The 16857-nt window shown below is 41.8% G+C and overlaps 1 protein-coding gene across 8 annotated transcripts in view; it reads left to right on the top strand.

Moving 5' to 3' along the window:
- The first annotated feature begins 350 nt into the window (after nt 1-350).
- The window catches only part of GPATCH2L (G-patch domain containing 2 like), a 37171-nt gene continuing 20664 nt past the window's right edge, over nt 351-16857 (top strand). For 4 of the 8 annotated variants that reach the window (XR_013978945.1, XR_013978946.1, XM_080978840.1 and 1 more), the window contains exons 1-7: nt 351-499; nt 1739-2406; nt 8036-8100; nt 9942-10118; nt 10802-10881; nt 14833-14900; nt 15608-15647. Coding sequence is in view for 4 of the 8 variants with exons in the window: in XM_080978840.1 (XP_080834966.1) it covers nt 1748-2406; nt 8036-8100; nt 9942-10118; nt 10802-10881; nt 14833-14900; nt 15608-15647 (1089 nt within the window). In the remaining 4 variants the exon portion in view is untranslated. Of the gene's footprint in view, nt 500-561; nt 839-1738; nt 2407-8035; nt 8101-9941; nt 10119-10801; nt 10882-14832; nt 14901-15607; nt 15648-16857 lie in introns of those variants that run through there. The other 4 variants (XR_013978943.1, XR_013978944.1, XM_080978839.1 and 1 more) reach the window with 3 other exon arrangements.

Here is a 16857-nt window from a genome sequence, read left to right as displayed (position 1 = left end):
TTCCACCTCGCCACCGATCTGGACACGCGGGTGGCGTGTTTTGTCCTTGGGACCCAACATGCAGTTGCTGGGCGTGGATAAGCCCTTCTCGAGAAAGACAGAGCCCCACCTCCCTCACAGGGGGATGCTGCTGGGCTGGGCTGGGCTGCCGCCTTCCAGCTCCGCGCGGAAGCCACCCCAAGGATGTCTGGACATGACGGGCAAGTGGGCAGGAGGAGGAAACCCGCTCAGCGCCGCCCCCTCCTCCTCCCGCCTCAGCCGAGGCACTGCGGCGTCCGAGAGAGAGCGAGACAGACGAAGCCGGTCAGGGGTGTGACGTCACCGCTTCTGCAAGGGGAGGAAGTGACGTTTCGACCCCCACCCCGTTCGCCCGCAGGTCTCCGCTCCAAGAACCGGAAGTGGCGTGTGGAACGGACTCGGCGCCGAGTTGGAGAGGCCTACGGAAGAGGCGGCTGTGGTGAGGGGTGGATGAGGCCTGAGAGGCCGTCGCGGGAGCCGGGTAAGCCGTCGGAAGGGGCCGGGGGCGAAGTCTCCGGAAGGCGAGGCCCAGCTGCGGAAACGGGCAAGGGAGGAAGGGGGGGGGAGGCCGGCCGGGCTGGTTGGAGCGAAGAGGCCCTTCCTGCTCCAGGGGAGGCAGCCCGAGCAGGCGGGCGGGGTGCGGTGGTTGTTTACGGAGGCGGCTGCCGCGCAGGGAAGACTGTTGGGCTCCCGTCGAGTCCGCCCATCTCGCCGCCCCGTCGACGCAGGCAGAGACACGAGCACAATAGGCCCCTTTCCTATTGTTGCTCGCCATTCGGTGCCATCCTGCTGAAGGGGGAGGCAGTTTCTGAAGGAGAAGGTAAGCAGGGAAGTAGCTGGTGTTGCCTGCATTGGCTGTCAGCGGCCATCCTCCTGGGTTTCAGGCAGGTGTCCTTGCTAGGGAACGAACCTGGGGCTGTCAGCCCGTTAGGGTTCAGGCAGCAGCTAGGATAAGAATGAGGGTTAGGAAAAAGGAATAGCCTCTCCTGTTTCCATTATCTCACCAAACCCTAATGCAGAGTTGCAGGCTGGGTGACATGGATGTAAGAGCAAGGAGGTGTCTGTTAGGCAAGTTAGGAGCACGCTGCAAACCGAAAATTATTTCTTAACTTGTCCCTTGTAACAAGTTTGCTAGTCTTCTCTTTTTTGATACTATATGTGGTATGCTTTATGGATGGTCACGTATGGGTAGTGATAGAAACGGTTCTAAAGACTACAGGGTGCCAGATGGGATCACAATACCACCACACACTTCCTCCAAGCAGTTTAGGGTGGTGAACATGGTTTCACTTCACTTATTCTTGCAGTGAACCCATAGGATATATTAGACTGAGATGTGATAACTCTTGTTGTGTACAGTACTACATCCAGGGGACTCGTACAGCTTGGTTATATAGTGAAATGGTTTCATAAGGCTCCTTGGGCCTTAGTTCTTATTTGTCTTGGAGAGATTGAACAGAGCTTTTCTTTCCTGTGAGTTTTCTTTCCCCATGTTTTCTTAAGTAGAAAAGTAGTCTTGGTGTGTGCATGAGGCAAAGTACACTTCAGTACCTTTAGCTGGAAAGGTGAAGCATTTTTAAAAAGGCAAGCCACAATTGTGGTATATAATCAAAAACAGTTTTTGGTAGATGTGCATTGGTTACTAGGCTGAAAGTACATGGTGTGAATTTTATGTTCTAACATGATGGCTAGTTCTAATTGTTTACTTTTATTTTGGCAGACATTGCCCATGGATGAATTGGTGCATGATTTGGCCTCAGCCCTTGAGCAGACTTCTGAACAGAACAAGCTGGATGAGCTGTGGGAAGAAATGACTCTTAGCCCAAGGCAGCAGCGACGGCAGCTTCGCAAAAGGCGAGGACGCAAACGGCGTTCAGACCTAACACACCAAGCAGAGCATGCTTGTTGCTACAGTGGAGCATCTGAATCCAGCCTGGATGAAGTTGTTGAGGACTGCCGGGAAGTGCTGACTGCCAACTTCAGTGACTCAGATGACATGGCAGTAGCCAAACGCCATCCAACGCTCAGTACAACTCTGAGAAGTAAGCAGCACTCGTGGCACGAGTCAGACTCATTCACTGAGAATGCACCTTGCCGGCCGCTAAGGCGCCGTCGAAAAGTTAAGCGTGTGACTTCAGAGGTGGCTGCTAGCCTCCAGCAAAAACTCAGAGTATCTGAATGGAGTTATGAGAAGGGTTGCAGGTTCAAATCTGCTAAGAAGCAGCGCTTGTCACGTTGGAAGGAGAATGCTCCTTGGACATCATCAAGCCGAGGACTTTGTGAGTCGGCAGAGACGAGAGCCTTCCTCAACAAAGGGGGAAGAAATGAGAGGATGGAATGTGAAGCAGATGAACAGAAACAAGGCTCTGATGAAAACATGTCAGAATGGTGAGATGTCTAGGCCTTTCTTTTGTATCATGTAGCTGTGTAGTGCATATTGCTATAACATACTGTATTTCATTTGACGAGCTGTGAACTACTTGGAGCAAAAGCCTTCAAAGAAAGGGCATACAAATTAATGGTACATGCTGATGATTGCAGTAGAGTTGTGAATAATGGAAAGGGACTCCAAGGGTCATCTAGTCCAACCCCCTGCAGTGTAGGAATGTCAACTAAAGCAACCAAGACAAATGACCATCACACCTCTGCTTTAAAACCCTTCCCCAACCTCACAAGAAATAGAACCACTGTAGAAATGGAGCCTTTAATGTTTTGATTTTTTTTTAGTAGCAGTTGTGTTCTTTCCAGGCAGGACATTAGCTGAGTTCTTGCATTAATTTATATCACAATCCTGTGCTTATATACTCAGAAGTAAGTTCCACTGTGTTCAATTGAACCTACTTTCTAGAAGGGTGTTTAGGATTGCAGTTCAAAGTTTTGTGCTGTCAAATGCTTTTGTTGCCATTTGTAAGGCTGACACAGGCATGTTTTGGAGGGACAATAGTAAAATTGTAGCCAACCAATGTTCATAGGAACAGTAAATTAGTACTTCTATTAGTAGGGCTAACAAAATTGATTCAGGTCTTTTAGACTTGCTGAGTATATCTTAACCGCCTTTTGGTAACGCTAATTAGATTTTTCTTTGTAGTGCTTGATTCTAACTAAAACACCATGCTGAATCACCACCTTAGTTGCTGCATTCCATGGCTTGTTAAATACTAGACTTATCAGACCACCCACTTGTTTCCCTCTTTGTTGTTCACTTATTTTCTCCTTTGACGGGCAGTTTGTTTGGTGATAGCCTGAAGTAGCTCTTGAGAGCCAGGTTGAGCTAATGTATTAGAGGTTGGCGGGGGGGGGGGGGGGAATCCCTACTCCTAGAAGGCAAGTGACAGAGACAGAGTGTCAGCCTCCCCCACCTCCTTCAGCCCGGCCTGACCTTCTGCACCCCCTCTGTGCCTCTTGTTTTCTTATTTTTATAGAAAATCAATATCCTTCCTGACACAAACAATAGCTCAGGAGCAGGACTAAATGGGGGAGAGCTGAGATCTGTCCATCACCTCTCAATTTAACTCTTCCAGGCTATTTAATTATAGGCATGCTTTGCTCCAGGTGTTTGCAACAGTGCAATTGCTAAATGAGGGCCATTTTAACAAAAGATTGGATGATCAATAACACTCTATAGCAGTAGCTTGTCGGATCAATAGCATTCATTATTTTGTGGTTAAAGTAAGTAGCCTCCATTGTAACTGGAGGTCATTAATCAGTGCTTACTGGACTGCAAGGCCTATACTAAAGGATAGTGTGCTTTGCCATCTGTGTGCAGGGTGAAGAAACTCTGGTTTCCTTGCATGAACCTTTGGGCTGAAGCTACAGTAAGATATATAATTCTGTAGACCTGTAACAACCATCTAGTGATTTATTAGTTTAGTTCCACCACCGTACCTTGGGAATTTGTAGTAGGTGATGGTGCTTCTAAAACAGAGTGTTATATATAAAATATAAAAGAAATACAATACGAACTCCTGACAACATGCCCAAACAAGAAGGCCTTGGTTGGAAGATTCCCCAACACTGTCAAGTGTTAGAAATCCATATATATAAGCTAATTACCAAATGGTACCTTAAACCTAGGTCGTGGTCGCAGCCACGGAATGTCTAGGTGCCATTTTTTTTGTGGGGTTTATGTGTAATTTACTATTGTTGTTATTCATTTCTATACCGCTTTATATTTGAAAGAAAAAAATCTCGAAGCACTTTTTAACATATTAAAACATTGAATAAAACAATGCAGAATAAAACAAATCCAAGTTTCAAGGAAAATATTTCAGATCCTTCTCTTAAGTGACATTTTGCTTTCCCTATACTGTATTTATTTACCTACTTAAATTTTATATAGCTGCTCCATAGTAGAAGTGCTCTAGGAAGCCTCTTTAACAAAAGGCTGGTATTGAGCTGATGTCAGGCATTATGTTCCCCATTCCTGTGTGTAATATGTTTGCATTTCCTGGAGATATTACAAATGATGATGCAAATTTGGAGCGGTATTTCTTATAGCTCAGACTATAGTGGTTAAGAGTGTCAGAATAGAACCTTGGAGATCAGGGTTCAAATCCCCACTCAGTCATGAAGCTCACTGGGTGACCTTGGGTCAGTTATAGCCTCTTAACCTTCCTTGCGGGATCCTTGTAAGGATTCTGAGGATCGGGTGAACCTTGTACTCCTTGGAGAAAAAGGTGGGATATAAATGCATTTAATAAAGCTTTTCTGCTTACCTGCTTAAGAAAGCTGGGAGTCAGCCAGATGGAGAAGTCAGTTGCCAATATGGCATCCAGAGATCTCCACATGGTTGCAGTTGGACCCACTCCTGTCACAAAACGCACCTGGCAACTAGCGAATTGCAAACACTGGTTCTGTGATGTTATCTTCTGTGGCTGCACTGAAAGCCTCTTTAATAAAAACTGGTATTGAGCTGATGTCAGGAATTACATTCCCCATTCCTGTGTGTAATACGTTTGTATTTCCTGTGTGCAAATTTGGAGTGGTATTTCTTGTAGCTCAGACTATAGTGTGATTGCTTCTTGGAAGTTTTATAGTAGTAAAAAGCTGGTTTTCAGAAGTTAGAAGGAACATAAGAAGTACATAAGAGTTATTGTATTTGTATTCCATGCTTCATTAAAATAGGCCAAAATGAAAGTTTAATTTCACAACAATCCTGAAAGGTGGATTATATACACAGTAACTTGTGCAAGTAACCCAGTGAAGTTCATGGTTGCATGCAGCCTTGCAAATAAGTGTACAGTGGTATCTTGGTTTAAGAACAGCTTAGTTTATGAACAACTTGGATTAAGAACACTGCAAATCCAGAAGTAGGTGTTTTGGTTTGTGAACTTTGCCTTGGAAGCAGAACATGTTTCGCTTCCTGTTGAGTGTGTTCCATTTGTAAATTGAGTCCCCCGCTGCCATGGGAAAGCACACATTGGCTTAAGAATGTTTTGGTTTAAGAACAGACTTCTGGAACGGATTAAATTCGTGAACCAAGGTACCACTGTAAATGTTACTTGTTACCTTTTTTAAAAAAGCCGGTTTGGGCATATGTTAGTACTTTGTAGCATAGCTGACTTGTCAGACTGCTGTGTCTGAAGGCTGGTTTTAATTCACTGCAGATGACCAAATGAATGACTAGAAGTTTGTGAGCAGGGATTCTTCTACCCTGGGTTCATTAGTTATCTGTTTGTTAAATTTATATCCCATCTGCCCTCCCAAAGGTGCTCACACTTAGCAGCACTTAGCCTACTGCATTATCTTGAGTTGTTTACAAGAAACTGAGTTGTATTCAACAAAGTTGTCCTGTTTGTGAAAAACGTCTTCTGTAACTGCTCTTTTCCTCCCCCACCATGTCCTCCCAAATCTATTCTGGGAATTTCTCCCAACTCTCTGAAGCAGATTAGGGGGGTCGATGGGGAGAGGAAGATGTAGGGGAAATTCTGTTGCGCAAATGGGACTACTTCATTGGATAAAATCCTGAGAGGCTCCTGATTATATTTTTTGATTCATTTTGTAAAATAATACTTTAAGAAAGTAAAAGAAAACAGAATAGTTGACAGGGTATTGTTTAAGTGTCTGTTTGGTACTGGGAATTGTTTACTTGACATACAATGAATAGCTATGGAGCTTCAGAAATAATCAAATTATTTTGCATTTTAATAAAATAGGCAAAGAAAGTTAATCACTGTACATACACCACTATCCTGTAAGAAATGTAAGTCCCTTTTCCAATTGCATCTTCTTATCCATCAGATTTTGTCAATGGTGTCCCTTTGTTCTAGTTAACTAATCTAATACTCATCTGCTGGTTAAAATTCAAGTTTCATCAGTTAGAGTGACAAAATTACTGTAAGGCTGAGAAATTCTGTAATGTTGCCACTGCTCATAAAACATGTCTCATATCATCATTCACTTTGCCTTGCAAACACCCAATCAGTTGTTCTCATTTTCTTTGTACTCTTAATTATTCTGTAACAGATTGCTGGCATGTCTGGAGGAGAATATAATTTCATTCCCTACAGTTATTTTTCTTCGAATACATCTTCTTATTTGCTCATTGTGTCATGATTGAACAGTGTCAAATAACTGCAGAACCAACATTCTTCATTCCATGACTATTGAAGGAAGTATGTAGAACAGCCTTTGAACACTTCTTGAAAGCGAGTAACTGAGAGCAGCACACTAAACGGAGTGTATTTCACCAGTCCTGAAGCAACTTCACTGGTTTCTGGGCAAAATAGAAGATGCTGATGATTACTATGTGAAGACCCTTTTTTATTTGCCGAGGCCTACAATAACTGGTTTTATTGCGGGGATAGCCAACATGATGTTTTGAACTACAAGTCCCATGAAACCTGACAATTGACCATGTTGGCTGGGGGCCTGGGGCTGATGGGAACTGTAGTCCGAACCATCTGAAAGGCACCATGTTGACTACTCCTATTTTCTTGATTCTTCTGGTTTTTATTTGCTGTTGTGCTCTGCTGTTTCTTGTAGTTTAAATCATGAAATGTAACGCGTTCCAAGTGAATTTTGTGCTTGTCTTTTCCAATGCACCACAATAATTGGAATTGTTCTAATCCCAGTATTAAATCCCCACATACAAATTTTGTGTTCTTGGAAGCCAGTCATTTTACAAATATCTATATTACTTGTTTTCAAGTTGAACTTTGGTGTTCAGGGGAGCACCATCTCTTAATAGAATTGCAGTGACCAAATTGAAAGCCTGGTGTAATTGGCAGCTGCTTATGTGCCTCATATAATTCTTTTTTATAAGACATGATGCCATTTGAAAGAGAGGCTAAAATATTGTATGTTATGTCGCTGGAACAGGCCAATAGTCCTGCATCCTGTTCCAGTGGCCAAACAGATGCCTGTGGGAAGCACACAAGCAGGACCTGAATGCAGCAGCATCCTGTCTACCTGTGATTCCCAGAAAACTGGTATTCAGAAACATACTACTTTTGACAGTGGAGGTGTTAATACACAGTATTACCATTGTGTTTGCACTATATTCTTCATTATGACTGTAGGAGAAAAAGATATCACTGGCACACTTTAACAATTTTTATCTTGTATTTTCATATTGTGAACCGCCCTTCCTGTACGGATGAAGAGCAGCATACAAATTTAATTTATAATAATAATAACACTTACTCTCCCATAATTGGGTAATTGAAACACCTGTTTGTTTACCCTCTCCTGGTTTCTTTCTTAGTAAAATAGCATCTGCAGGAATATTAATCAATGTCTCTAAACTAATTTGCTTTTTAGGATTACTATATATCAAAACCCTTTATAAGATTCATATATGATACTCATCTAAATTGATGGGCCACCACTGTGCTGCTCATTTAAGTGTCTCCTGACATCCCATGTGTGGGTCAACTAGGCTGTAAAGATGAATAAAGCAATACCATTATTGTGTGCTGTCTAGAAAGTGCTTTGAGACCCTCCTGCAGTGAAGAGTTTTTGCAAAGTGGATTATATCAATTGCATTTGTGCTTAATTTTCTCTGTTCTCTTTTCAGTGAAACCAGTAGTGTGTGCAGCAGTAGTGACACTGGCCTTTTTACCAATGATGAAGGTCGCCAAGGTAACTATATTCTTATGTTTCTCTTCTTTAATTTTATGCTTTAAAGTATTTATACATTTATTTATTAATTAAATTTGCATACTGCCCTTCATCTGAAGTTAACAGGGCTGTTCACAACTTCAAAATACAAAATGAGAACACAAAGTGCATAATAAAACAAAAACAAACCAATAACACACCCACACAACACATTTAAAGGGCTATAGAATGTTAATCAGCCAAAGGCCTAGTTATAGAGAAACGTTTTTGTCTGGCGCCTAAAGATATGTAATGAAGGCATCCAGCTGAGCTCCCTGGGGAGAGCAGTCTACAAATGAAGAACCACCACCAAAAAGGCCTGTTCTCATGGAGGAGGCACTTGAAGAAGGTCATTGGATGACTTTCTGTTAATTTAGATCATGACTCTTGTTCAGTATCAAAACAGTCCTTTTTTGTTACTTTCTAAATCATAATAAAACTGTAGAGCTAGCAAGCTGTCAGAGAATATTTAGCAGCATCCATGTTGAGAAATATAGAATATTAGAAAAAAATGGCCAACTGCTCTCAGCACTGTGCTTTTTTGATGTGTAAGGATGAATTAGAAAAGACCACTACTCAGAGTTAATGTCCTAATTAGGTAAGTGTTAGACAATAGGAGTACCAGAGTATATTGGGTTTCATGTATTCTTAATTGGTCTTGTAGAGAGAAAATGGTATGCCTTTTCTAAATGCTTATGTTTTGTGTTTGGTTTTGTTCAGTAAACTTGTAATTGTTCTTCTGTTGCAACAAATCTATGCCTTCCTTCAAAGCAGTGGTTTTCTCTTGGGGCAGTTGCATTTTCTCAGCATTGAAATACTGTATTTGAGAAAATGTGACCCCCCCTTTTGTGAGCCCTGTTTGGATTCCCCCCCCCCCCCCCAGTTTTTTGAAGCTGAGGGGTCTTCCTCTAGCTTTCAAATTCAGGTTGATTTTTTTTTGGTCTACATATATATAGTTGTAGAATAAGAATAAGAATAAGAATTTATTATTTCTACCCTGCCCATCTGACTGGGTTTCCCCAGCCACTCTGGGTGGCTTCCAACAGAATATTAAAATACAATAGTCTATTAAACATTAAAAGGTTCCCTAAACAGGGCTGCCTTCAGATGTCTTCTAAAAGTCTGGTAGTTGTTTTTCTCTTTGACATCTGGTGGGAAGGTGTTCCACAGGGCGGGTGCCACTACTGAGAAGGCCCTCTGCCTGGTTCCCTGTAACTTGGCTTCTCGCAGGGAGGGAACCGCCAGAAGGCCCTCGGAGCTGGACCTCAGTGTCCGAGGCTGGATGATGGGCGTGGAGACGCTCCTTCAGGTATACTGGACCAAAGCCGTTTAGGGCTTTAAAGGTCAGCACTAACACTTTGAATTGTGCTCAGAAGCGTCCTGGGAGCCATAACACTTTCAAGACCGGTGTTATGTGGTCTCGGCGGCCGCTCCCAGTCACCAGTCTAGCTGCCGCATTCTGGATTAGTTGCTTCCGTGTCACCTTTAAAGGTAGCCCCACACAGAGTGTATCATAAAGCTGTGCAATTGCTAACAAAATATTTCTTAACATAGACAATGAGTTAACAATTAAACGTGTTCTTGTGCTCAAACATAAAGGACAAATTCACCTTGGAACACAAAGAGTAATGTTCAGGCATTTTGTTATACATGTAGGATAAAGTTCTGGGTTCTAGGTACATGAGCAAACATAATAGTTCTAGCAAGGAATATTCATACAAGTGAATGCTGCTTATTTCATTGTTATTGCTTGGAGAGAACCAACAGTGTTCAAATGATGTTGATTTTTAGAGTGTTGGATCAGCTTTTTCCTTCTCTTTTAGGTGATGATGAACAGAGCGATTGGTTCTATGAGGGAGAATGTGTCTCAGGATTCACGGTCCCCAACCTCCTGCCCAAGTGGGGAACTGACCGCCAGTCTGACATGGAACGAATGGATTCCAGCCTTGAAAAAATCTCAGATCCAACATTCCTTCTGCCCTCTCGGCCAGCTACGAGAGGTGAGATCCTTCAGTAAATGTTGTGGAGATAGTTGACACAGTTGAAATGCTTGCGGGTAACATCCGGTTTTATGTGAGCAGACTCCTCCTTCCTCTTCCTACTTGTAGCTTCTAAAATCTGCTGGGGTGTGTGTCTGGAGATGATATGGAGCTAGAAGGGGAGGAGTGGGGAGAGAGGTTGTGCAAGTGGAGGTTCATTGTGCAGTCAGACAGAAACTATATGTAAGTCAGATTCCTTAATAGATGTGTGAAATTTGTCACTCACCATGTAGCTGAGAAGCAAATTCTAATTTATTGTGGATAAACGCAGGCTGACTTACAGAAAGGTGTTCTGACTATGTATGATTATGCCTATTATCCTAAGTAGCTTGGTCAGTACCTTCAACTTTCAGTGCTCTTAGTGCGAGAATACTACTCACCCAGCATGCATTGCAACAGTGTCAGAAGAGGGTGCTTTAACCCATGCTGCCTTCTTGCCATATGGTCACTCTTCATATAGGTTATGTAAATAGAGAGAAATACAGAGAGCATAACAGCATGCCCAAGCTCAATATTGTAGGTAGATTTGGAAATTGGAATGCAGTCTAGTTTCTTGTTTCTGTATTACAACTAACTGTTTATTGTGGTCTTTGTTTTGATAGTGTTCTGTCTTCAGCGTTCTCTTCTTTCCTCTCCCCACCCAGGGTTTCATGCCCGCTTGAACCGTCTTCCCAGTGTTCCTACCCGCTGCCTCAGGAAGGGCCGTAGGAGGCTGGTGAGCAAGGTATTGCTTTTTTGAGAATAGTAATTTGTTGGTGACTGCTGCATCACTTGCGGGAGATCTACCTGCAGTTGAAAGTGGACCATGCAACAATTTGCCCAGCCACATTTTCCATCTTTGACTGTTTTCAATTCAGTTCGGGGTTGTATGTTCATACCTGTGATTTTTTTGCCCCAGTCCACTTTTTGTGTTGTCTCCACCTTCAACTCTGTCCACCTGTAGCAGAGAGTCACAGAATCAGAAAACCAGATAATAAAATAATCATTAGGAGCTGGAACCCTTCCAATACATATTATTTAATACTTATTATTAAAGACAGAAAATAAAGCTTTGATTGGTTATGATGGTTCCAACCAAAGCAGGAACATGTATATAATTTGACTGCAGTTTTATATGGTTGCTTAGCTGGAGAAAGTAGAATAAATAAAAAATGCAAGCACTCCAAGAAAACCAGAAGTGCACTCCTTGAAGCTGGAGACACAAGTTGAAACATGATCCTGCAGGGGTAGGCAGGGAAAGAAGGTAGAAGCAGACCACTCCCAATGCCTCTCGCAGGAAAGAGCATGAAATCCTGTTCAGGAGCTATTTTACAACTGGTTCAGAAGAGGAACAAATTTATCTTTGGGTTTTTCTTGGATTGACATTTGGTCCGATTCAGCAGTAAACAGCAGGTTTTCCTGGGGAAAGTGGTGGGACAAAATACTGTCTCAGACCCTTGATGATAGATCGATACAAAATACTTGACCAAATCACAGGACAAACAAAAGTTTGAATGGGCCTTAAATTTGCTTCATGTGTTGACGTATGTCAAAACTTCTTAGCTACTTGCAAATAGTCATGGTAAAGCTAATTTTAAGAAGTTAAAAAGCTTCAGGAAACTAGACAATAAGACAGTGCTGAGGAAAGGAGGGTGGCTGGCTATAAAAGTGCAGTATAATAATAATAATAATAATTATTATTATTATTATTATTATTATTATTATTAATACCCCGCCCATCTGGCTGGGTTTCCCCAGACACTCTTGGATGGCTTCCAACTGAATATTAAAAACAATACAGAACTGGAAGAGCCATTTGTAAGGTGCAAGGAAGGAATCCCTGAAATGCAGTATTCTTAGCTGGGGTGGAAGATTCTGTAATACGTAGTCACTGGTATGTGGTGTGGAACGTGTGGTGTGTTTAAATGCTTAAAGGTAAAGGCTGTTGACTGCAGGGCTTCTGGTTTTGAGTTATGCATCATAAGCATTTGTATGGTAAAGCTGGAGTTCTGCAACCACTGCTTTCTAAGCTTTAAGGGGCAGGTTGAATATAGTTTGCAGAGTTTGTTGTGGGAAGCTGGACCCTTTAAATAGTTTACTCACCTGGAGCTCTCACTGAAGGAAAATTAATCCTTGTCTGAGTGGAAGTTGGAAGCTCTGTGGGTTGGATCCAGGCATCTCCCTCTATAAACATAATTCCTTGTGTTTTTGGACAGGACTCTGATGTATACTCTTTTGGAGGCAGGGTGTGTCCATTTTAGCCAATTTCCTCTTGTACCACTTCCAATACTGGAGTGTAGGGTCTCCCAAACCTGCATAGAAGATATTTGGAGAGATGCACAAAGGGAAGGGAGAATGGGCAAAAGTTGCTTCTCGCCTCCCGCCTTGTGGAATTAGTAAGATTCCACTCAATGTAACTCCAGATCTAGTCCTGTGCATTGGGGGTTTGTGTTTATAAAGCCTATATGTTAACTGGTTCATCTGTACAAGAGAGTGGTGTCCCTTCCTTTTTTGTTCTCTGTCTTTGACAGATTTTTCACACCCCAGCTCTATTAATCTTGCTAAGTTAAATATTGTTGAATTGCAGATTTAGTTGTGGTGAATACAGTGCCTTTCACTAGGGCCCTAAGCTTTTAGGAGGCACTTCTAATGAACCAAAATAAGAATAATATTTACTTGTTTAATTTATCTTCATCACCTTAAAGGGATCTATGTCATTTGCAGTGGAGGTCACTGCTCTCCCTCCCCCATTCTCTTCTAAACTGTAATAATAAATAATGAGTTTCATTCAAAGCTCCCCGCCAGCGAGCTGCTAATTACCCAAAGTACGGCTTGTAATTTACACAGTAATAAACCGTAAATTTAAACATTACGGCACTTTAAGTTAATAATTTCTCTACTGTAACAAATAGCCTATCTTTCACCCCTGCTGCTGCTTCCCCACAAACCTTGCATGTGATAGTGTTCAGAGTTCCTGGCCATAAGCTACCCATTGATGATCAGATCCTGATCCCAATCTCCTGGCAATTTGTTCTGTGTCGCAAGCAACCTCATGCACAGAACTGTGAGTATATGCAACTACAGGACACTGAGCTGAGTTTCTGAAAGCTATTTTATCGACTAAGAACATACCATTACCCTCTCTGTCTTGGGTACCTTTGCTTTTATTCATGTGAAATAATAAGTCTGGGGGTACCAGAAATGACTGCAAGCTGCCTCATGTGATTAATCACTTGTGAGGGATGGGTAATGTTTCAGATCGGAAGGCTGATCTTGGATGAGTGACCACATTTCTTATATTCTAATCTAGTCCTAGGTGTTTGTTGTTTTACATGCACGAACAAGAGCAGACTAATCAGTTTTTATATGGGACTTGCTCATTTACTCAAGATTGTTAAGTACTTCTGGTTAACACAGGTAGAACTTGATGTGACATATATACACTTAAAAAAAAACCCCACACGCAGCACCACTGAAACACTTCAGCATCTGTTGACCCTAATGAACTGGAGCAGAAAATAAGTGAATTGAGACTCTTGTGGCTTTAGGTCAGAGCTTTTAAATAACCAAGAGCAAAGCGGGTGGTCTTAAACGTTCCTTTCCTACTTCCCTAAACAGAGCAGAAAAAATGCAAGCCAATGAAAGAAACACAGAAGGAACTTGAAGCAAGAGGAAATAAAATCCTCCTCACTTTCTGCACAATAACTTTAATAGGGATAGTGAATGTATGAAACTTTAACATCTTCATGTGAATGTTTGAGATTTTTCTAGGAGTAAAATTTCCTGTTCTTAAATCACTCCCAGCAATATTCAGACTGAATCCATCTTGTTCTTGAGACATTGACCATACTGCGACTTCTAGCTATATGCTTATTGGACAGTTCAGTAATATTTTGGCCCTTCTGGATAACCATGTCATAGGAAACAGAGAGACAGTGTTAGTTCTATGCAGTGTAGGAAACATGAATTCCCATTACATTTTTCTCTTATCAGCATGAAGGTTAATAATAATAATAATAATAATAATAATAATTTATTATTTATGCACCAGCCATCTAGCTGTGTTTCTGGGCGGCTTCCAACAAAATACTAAAAATACATTAAAACATCAGTCATTAAAAACTTCCCTAAACTGCCTTCAGATGTTAACTTCTTGCAAGGCTGCTGGAGTCACACTTCTTGATTGCTCAGAGGGTAATGCATTGATTCTGACCCCATGTGAACAAGAATGCACTGTCTTATGAGTGTGTCATGTGTGTCTGTGCTGCCTGATTTTTGGAGGGAGAGTGCCTGAGGCTCATATTGCATGTGATAGCAGCAGACCTGTTTGTTTAAGCCTGAGTCTGCCCCAATCACACATAGAAATGGAGATAGGAGACCCAGTTTTAAGAGCGTATGGGGCACATCGGTGAGAGGAACCAAGCCTGCCTTTCTGCTGCAGCTTACCTTCCTGAAGTCCCTCTCAGCAGGTTCTCTTCGGTATCCAACCCTGACAGTCCAGGTAACATACTATAGGGAATTAGCTGGGGGAGGGTTTAGCTCCCAATACCTGTGTGCCCCTCTTCTCTTAAAATCTGCCTTTCACTGCATCCTTTTTAAAACCCAGTTGAGGCAGGCCCAGATTTAAATAAATAGGCCATCCATTGTCATCTGCCATTGTAGCCTCAGCCCTCCCCCCTGTCACTTTGTGTTTCAGGAGACCATCATGAGTGCTATGGGCACTGAGAGGATTAGCCACATCATTGGTGATTCCTGCCAAAAAGAGTAAGCACCTGAATGCTGCTGACACGTCTATAAGTCTGGGGAGGGGGAGGCTCATAATACAGAATTTGTCCCTTCTTAACTTGCAGAGAGGATCCTCCCATTTTATTAGAAAGCCATCTCTTAAAGAAGGGGTGATGTGCTTGCCTTTCTGTATTCCTGTTGCATTTCCTATCCTTTTCCCACTGTTCTAAAAAAAAAAAAAGCCAGTGCAATGCTCCTGTCAATGTAATCATCTTCCTCATTCTTGCACTATGTGAAATGGCAAAATGCACAAGAACCCAGCATAGACTAATAAAACTTCAGTATTAGAAGTACCTGAGCTGCTGGGCTATGGTAGGGAGGGTACCCAAGGTAGTCACCAGCTTCTGTTACTAATGAATGATCTACATTTCTGAATTAGTATATCCTCTTGGACATCACAGATGTGGGTGGGTGGATGAGCATGCCTGAAATTTCCCTTTTATTTATGGGGTGCTGGTTTCCCTACTCTTTGCTGTTAATTTAAGTGTGGCATCCATTGGATTGAGTTTCTCTCATCCATTGATACCCAGATTAATTCCCCTTGCCTTAAACCTGTCTTTAATGCATCTGTCTTACATGGATGTTTAATCCTCTTCTTTTCTTCTCTGTGCATCTGTTTCCCCTTCCTTTTTTTCAATTCTTTTCTCATGCTTCCTCCAATTTCGTCTCTTCTACCATCTCTCTAGTTTCTGGTTGCCGTCAATGGGAATGAGAGATCGCAACCAGGTAAGATGGCTGTACTTTGCTTCTCTTGTATATTCTTACTTGATTTCTGTCTCTAGAAAGAATGAAGTCGTGGCCTCCAATTTCTTCCACGTTTACAGCCTGTGTGCAAGAAGTAAGGCCGAAAGACCTTCCTTTGGTCATACACTGTATGCTGGAAGACCTTACTTCACAATGACTCCTTGTATCAAACAGCGCCCTAGGGCCTAAAACTTTGGCCTTCTTCTACATTTCCCCTCTTTCTAGCTGCCTTTCCATCTAGCTTTCTGATTATTTAAAGCATTTTTGGGGTGCATTTTTCTATCGGTTCATCTTGAATCACCAATAAAGTGTAGTGGTTAGAGCATCAGACTAGGACCTGAGAATCCATGGTTCAAATCCCCTCTTGGCCATTGGCTCAGCTGGTGATTTTTAGGCTGAGAAATACTGACTGACCCGACCTATTTCACAGGGTTATTGTGAGGATGAAATGAGGAGAGGGAGAAACATGTGCCACCTTGAGCTCCTTGAAGGAGAGGTGGGATGTAAATGTAAGAATAAATAAATTATAAATTTTCATGTGATTTTCCAGAACATAGTGTCTTCTCCCTCTGCCCCTTTTAATTTTTTGTTCATTATCAATAACAACAGCATTCTCTCCCTGTCTTCAAAAGAAGTCTTACTGCATTTGATAGTTGCTTTAACTTGGTTATTTAGTCATGCTGGTACTTTCTTAGCTCTGCTGGTAAGACAGAGAGAAAGCTGGTAATTCCAAGTATATTTAGAGATGGTTTTTCTATGTTCTGGTTCCCACTGCTAATAGGGAGAGCCACTGAATATTTACACTTCAGTTCTCCCAATTAAATTTGCAGCCTCAACTAACTTACACCAGTATAAAGGTTAATGGACTAACTCCTGAATGTACAGAGTTGTTGTTAGTTCAGTTACAATTTAATCAATTAGATGAGGTCTGTGTTCCTCATTTGATAGTAAAAAATATATATCTTAATAAGCTCAAAAGTGTAGTATAAAAATCTGCAGTGACATACTTCATTTTGAACTCATAATCCATCTGAAAGTGAATCTGATTACAGTATGCCCAAACTTTTTCCAACCAGCTGTTCACATTATTTTGAAGTTCATTGGGTTTTATAGTGAGCTTCCAGCAACTGGATAACTTATATGTTTATATTGTTCAAAATTAAAGTAAGAGGGTATCTATTTTTAAAGGAAA

This window comes from Podarcis pityusensis (genome assembly GCF_964106645.2).
Source record: "Podarcis pityusensis genome assembly, chromosome: 1".
Classification (NCBI taxonomy): Eukaryota; Metazoa; Chordata; class Lepidosauria; order Squamata; family Lacertidae; genus Podarcis; species Podarcis pityusensis.
The sequence above is the reverse complement of the archived record's forward strand: the minus strand, read 5'-3'. Positions and strand labels throughout refer to the sequence as shown.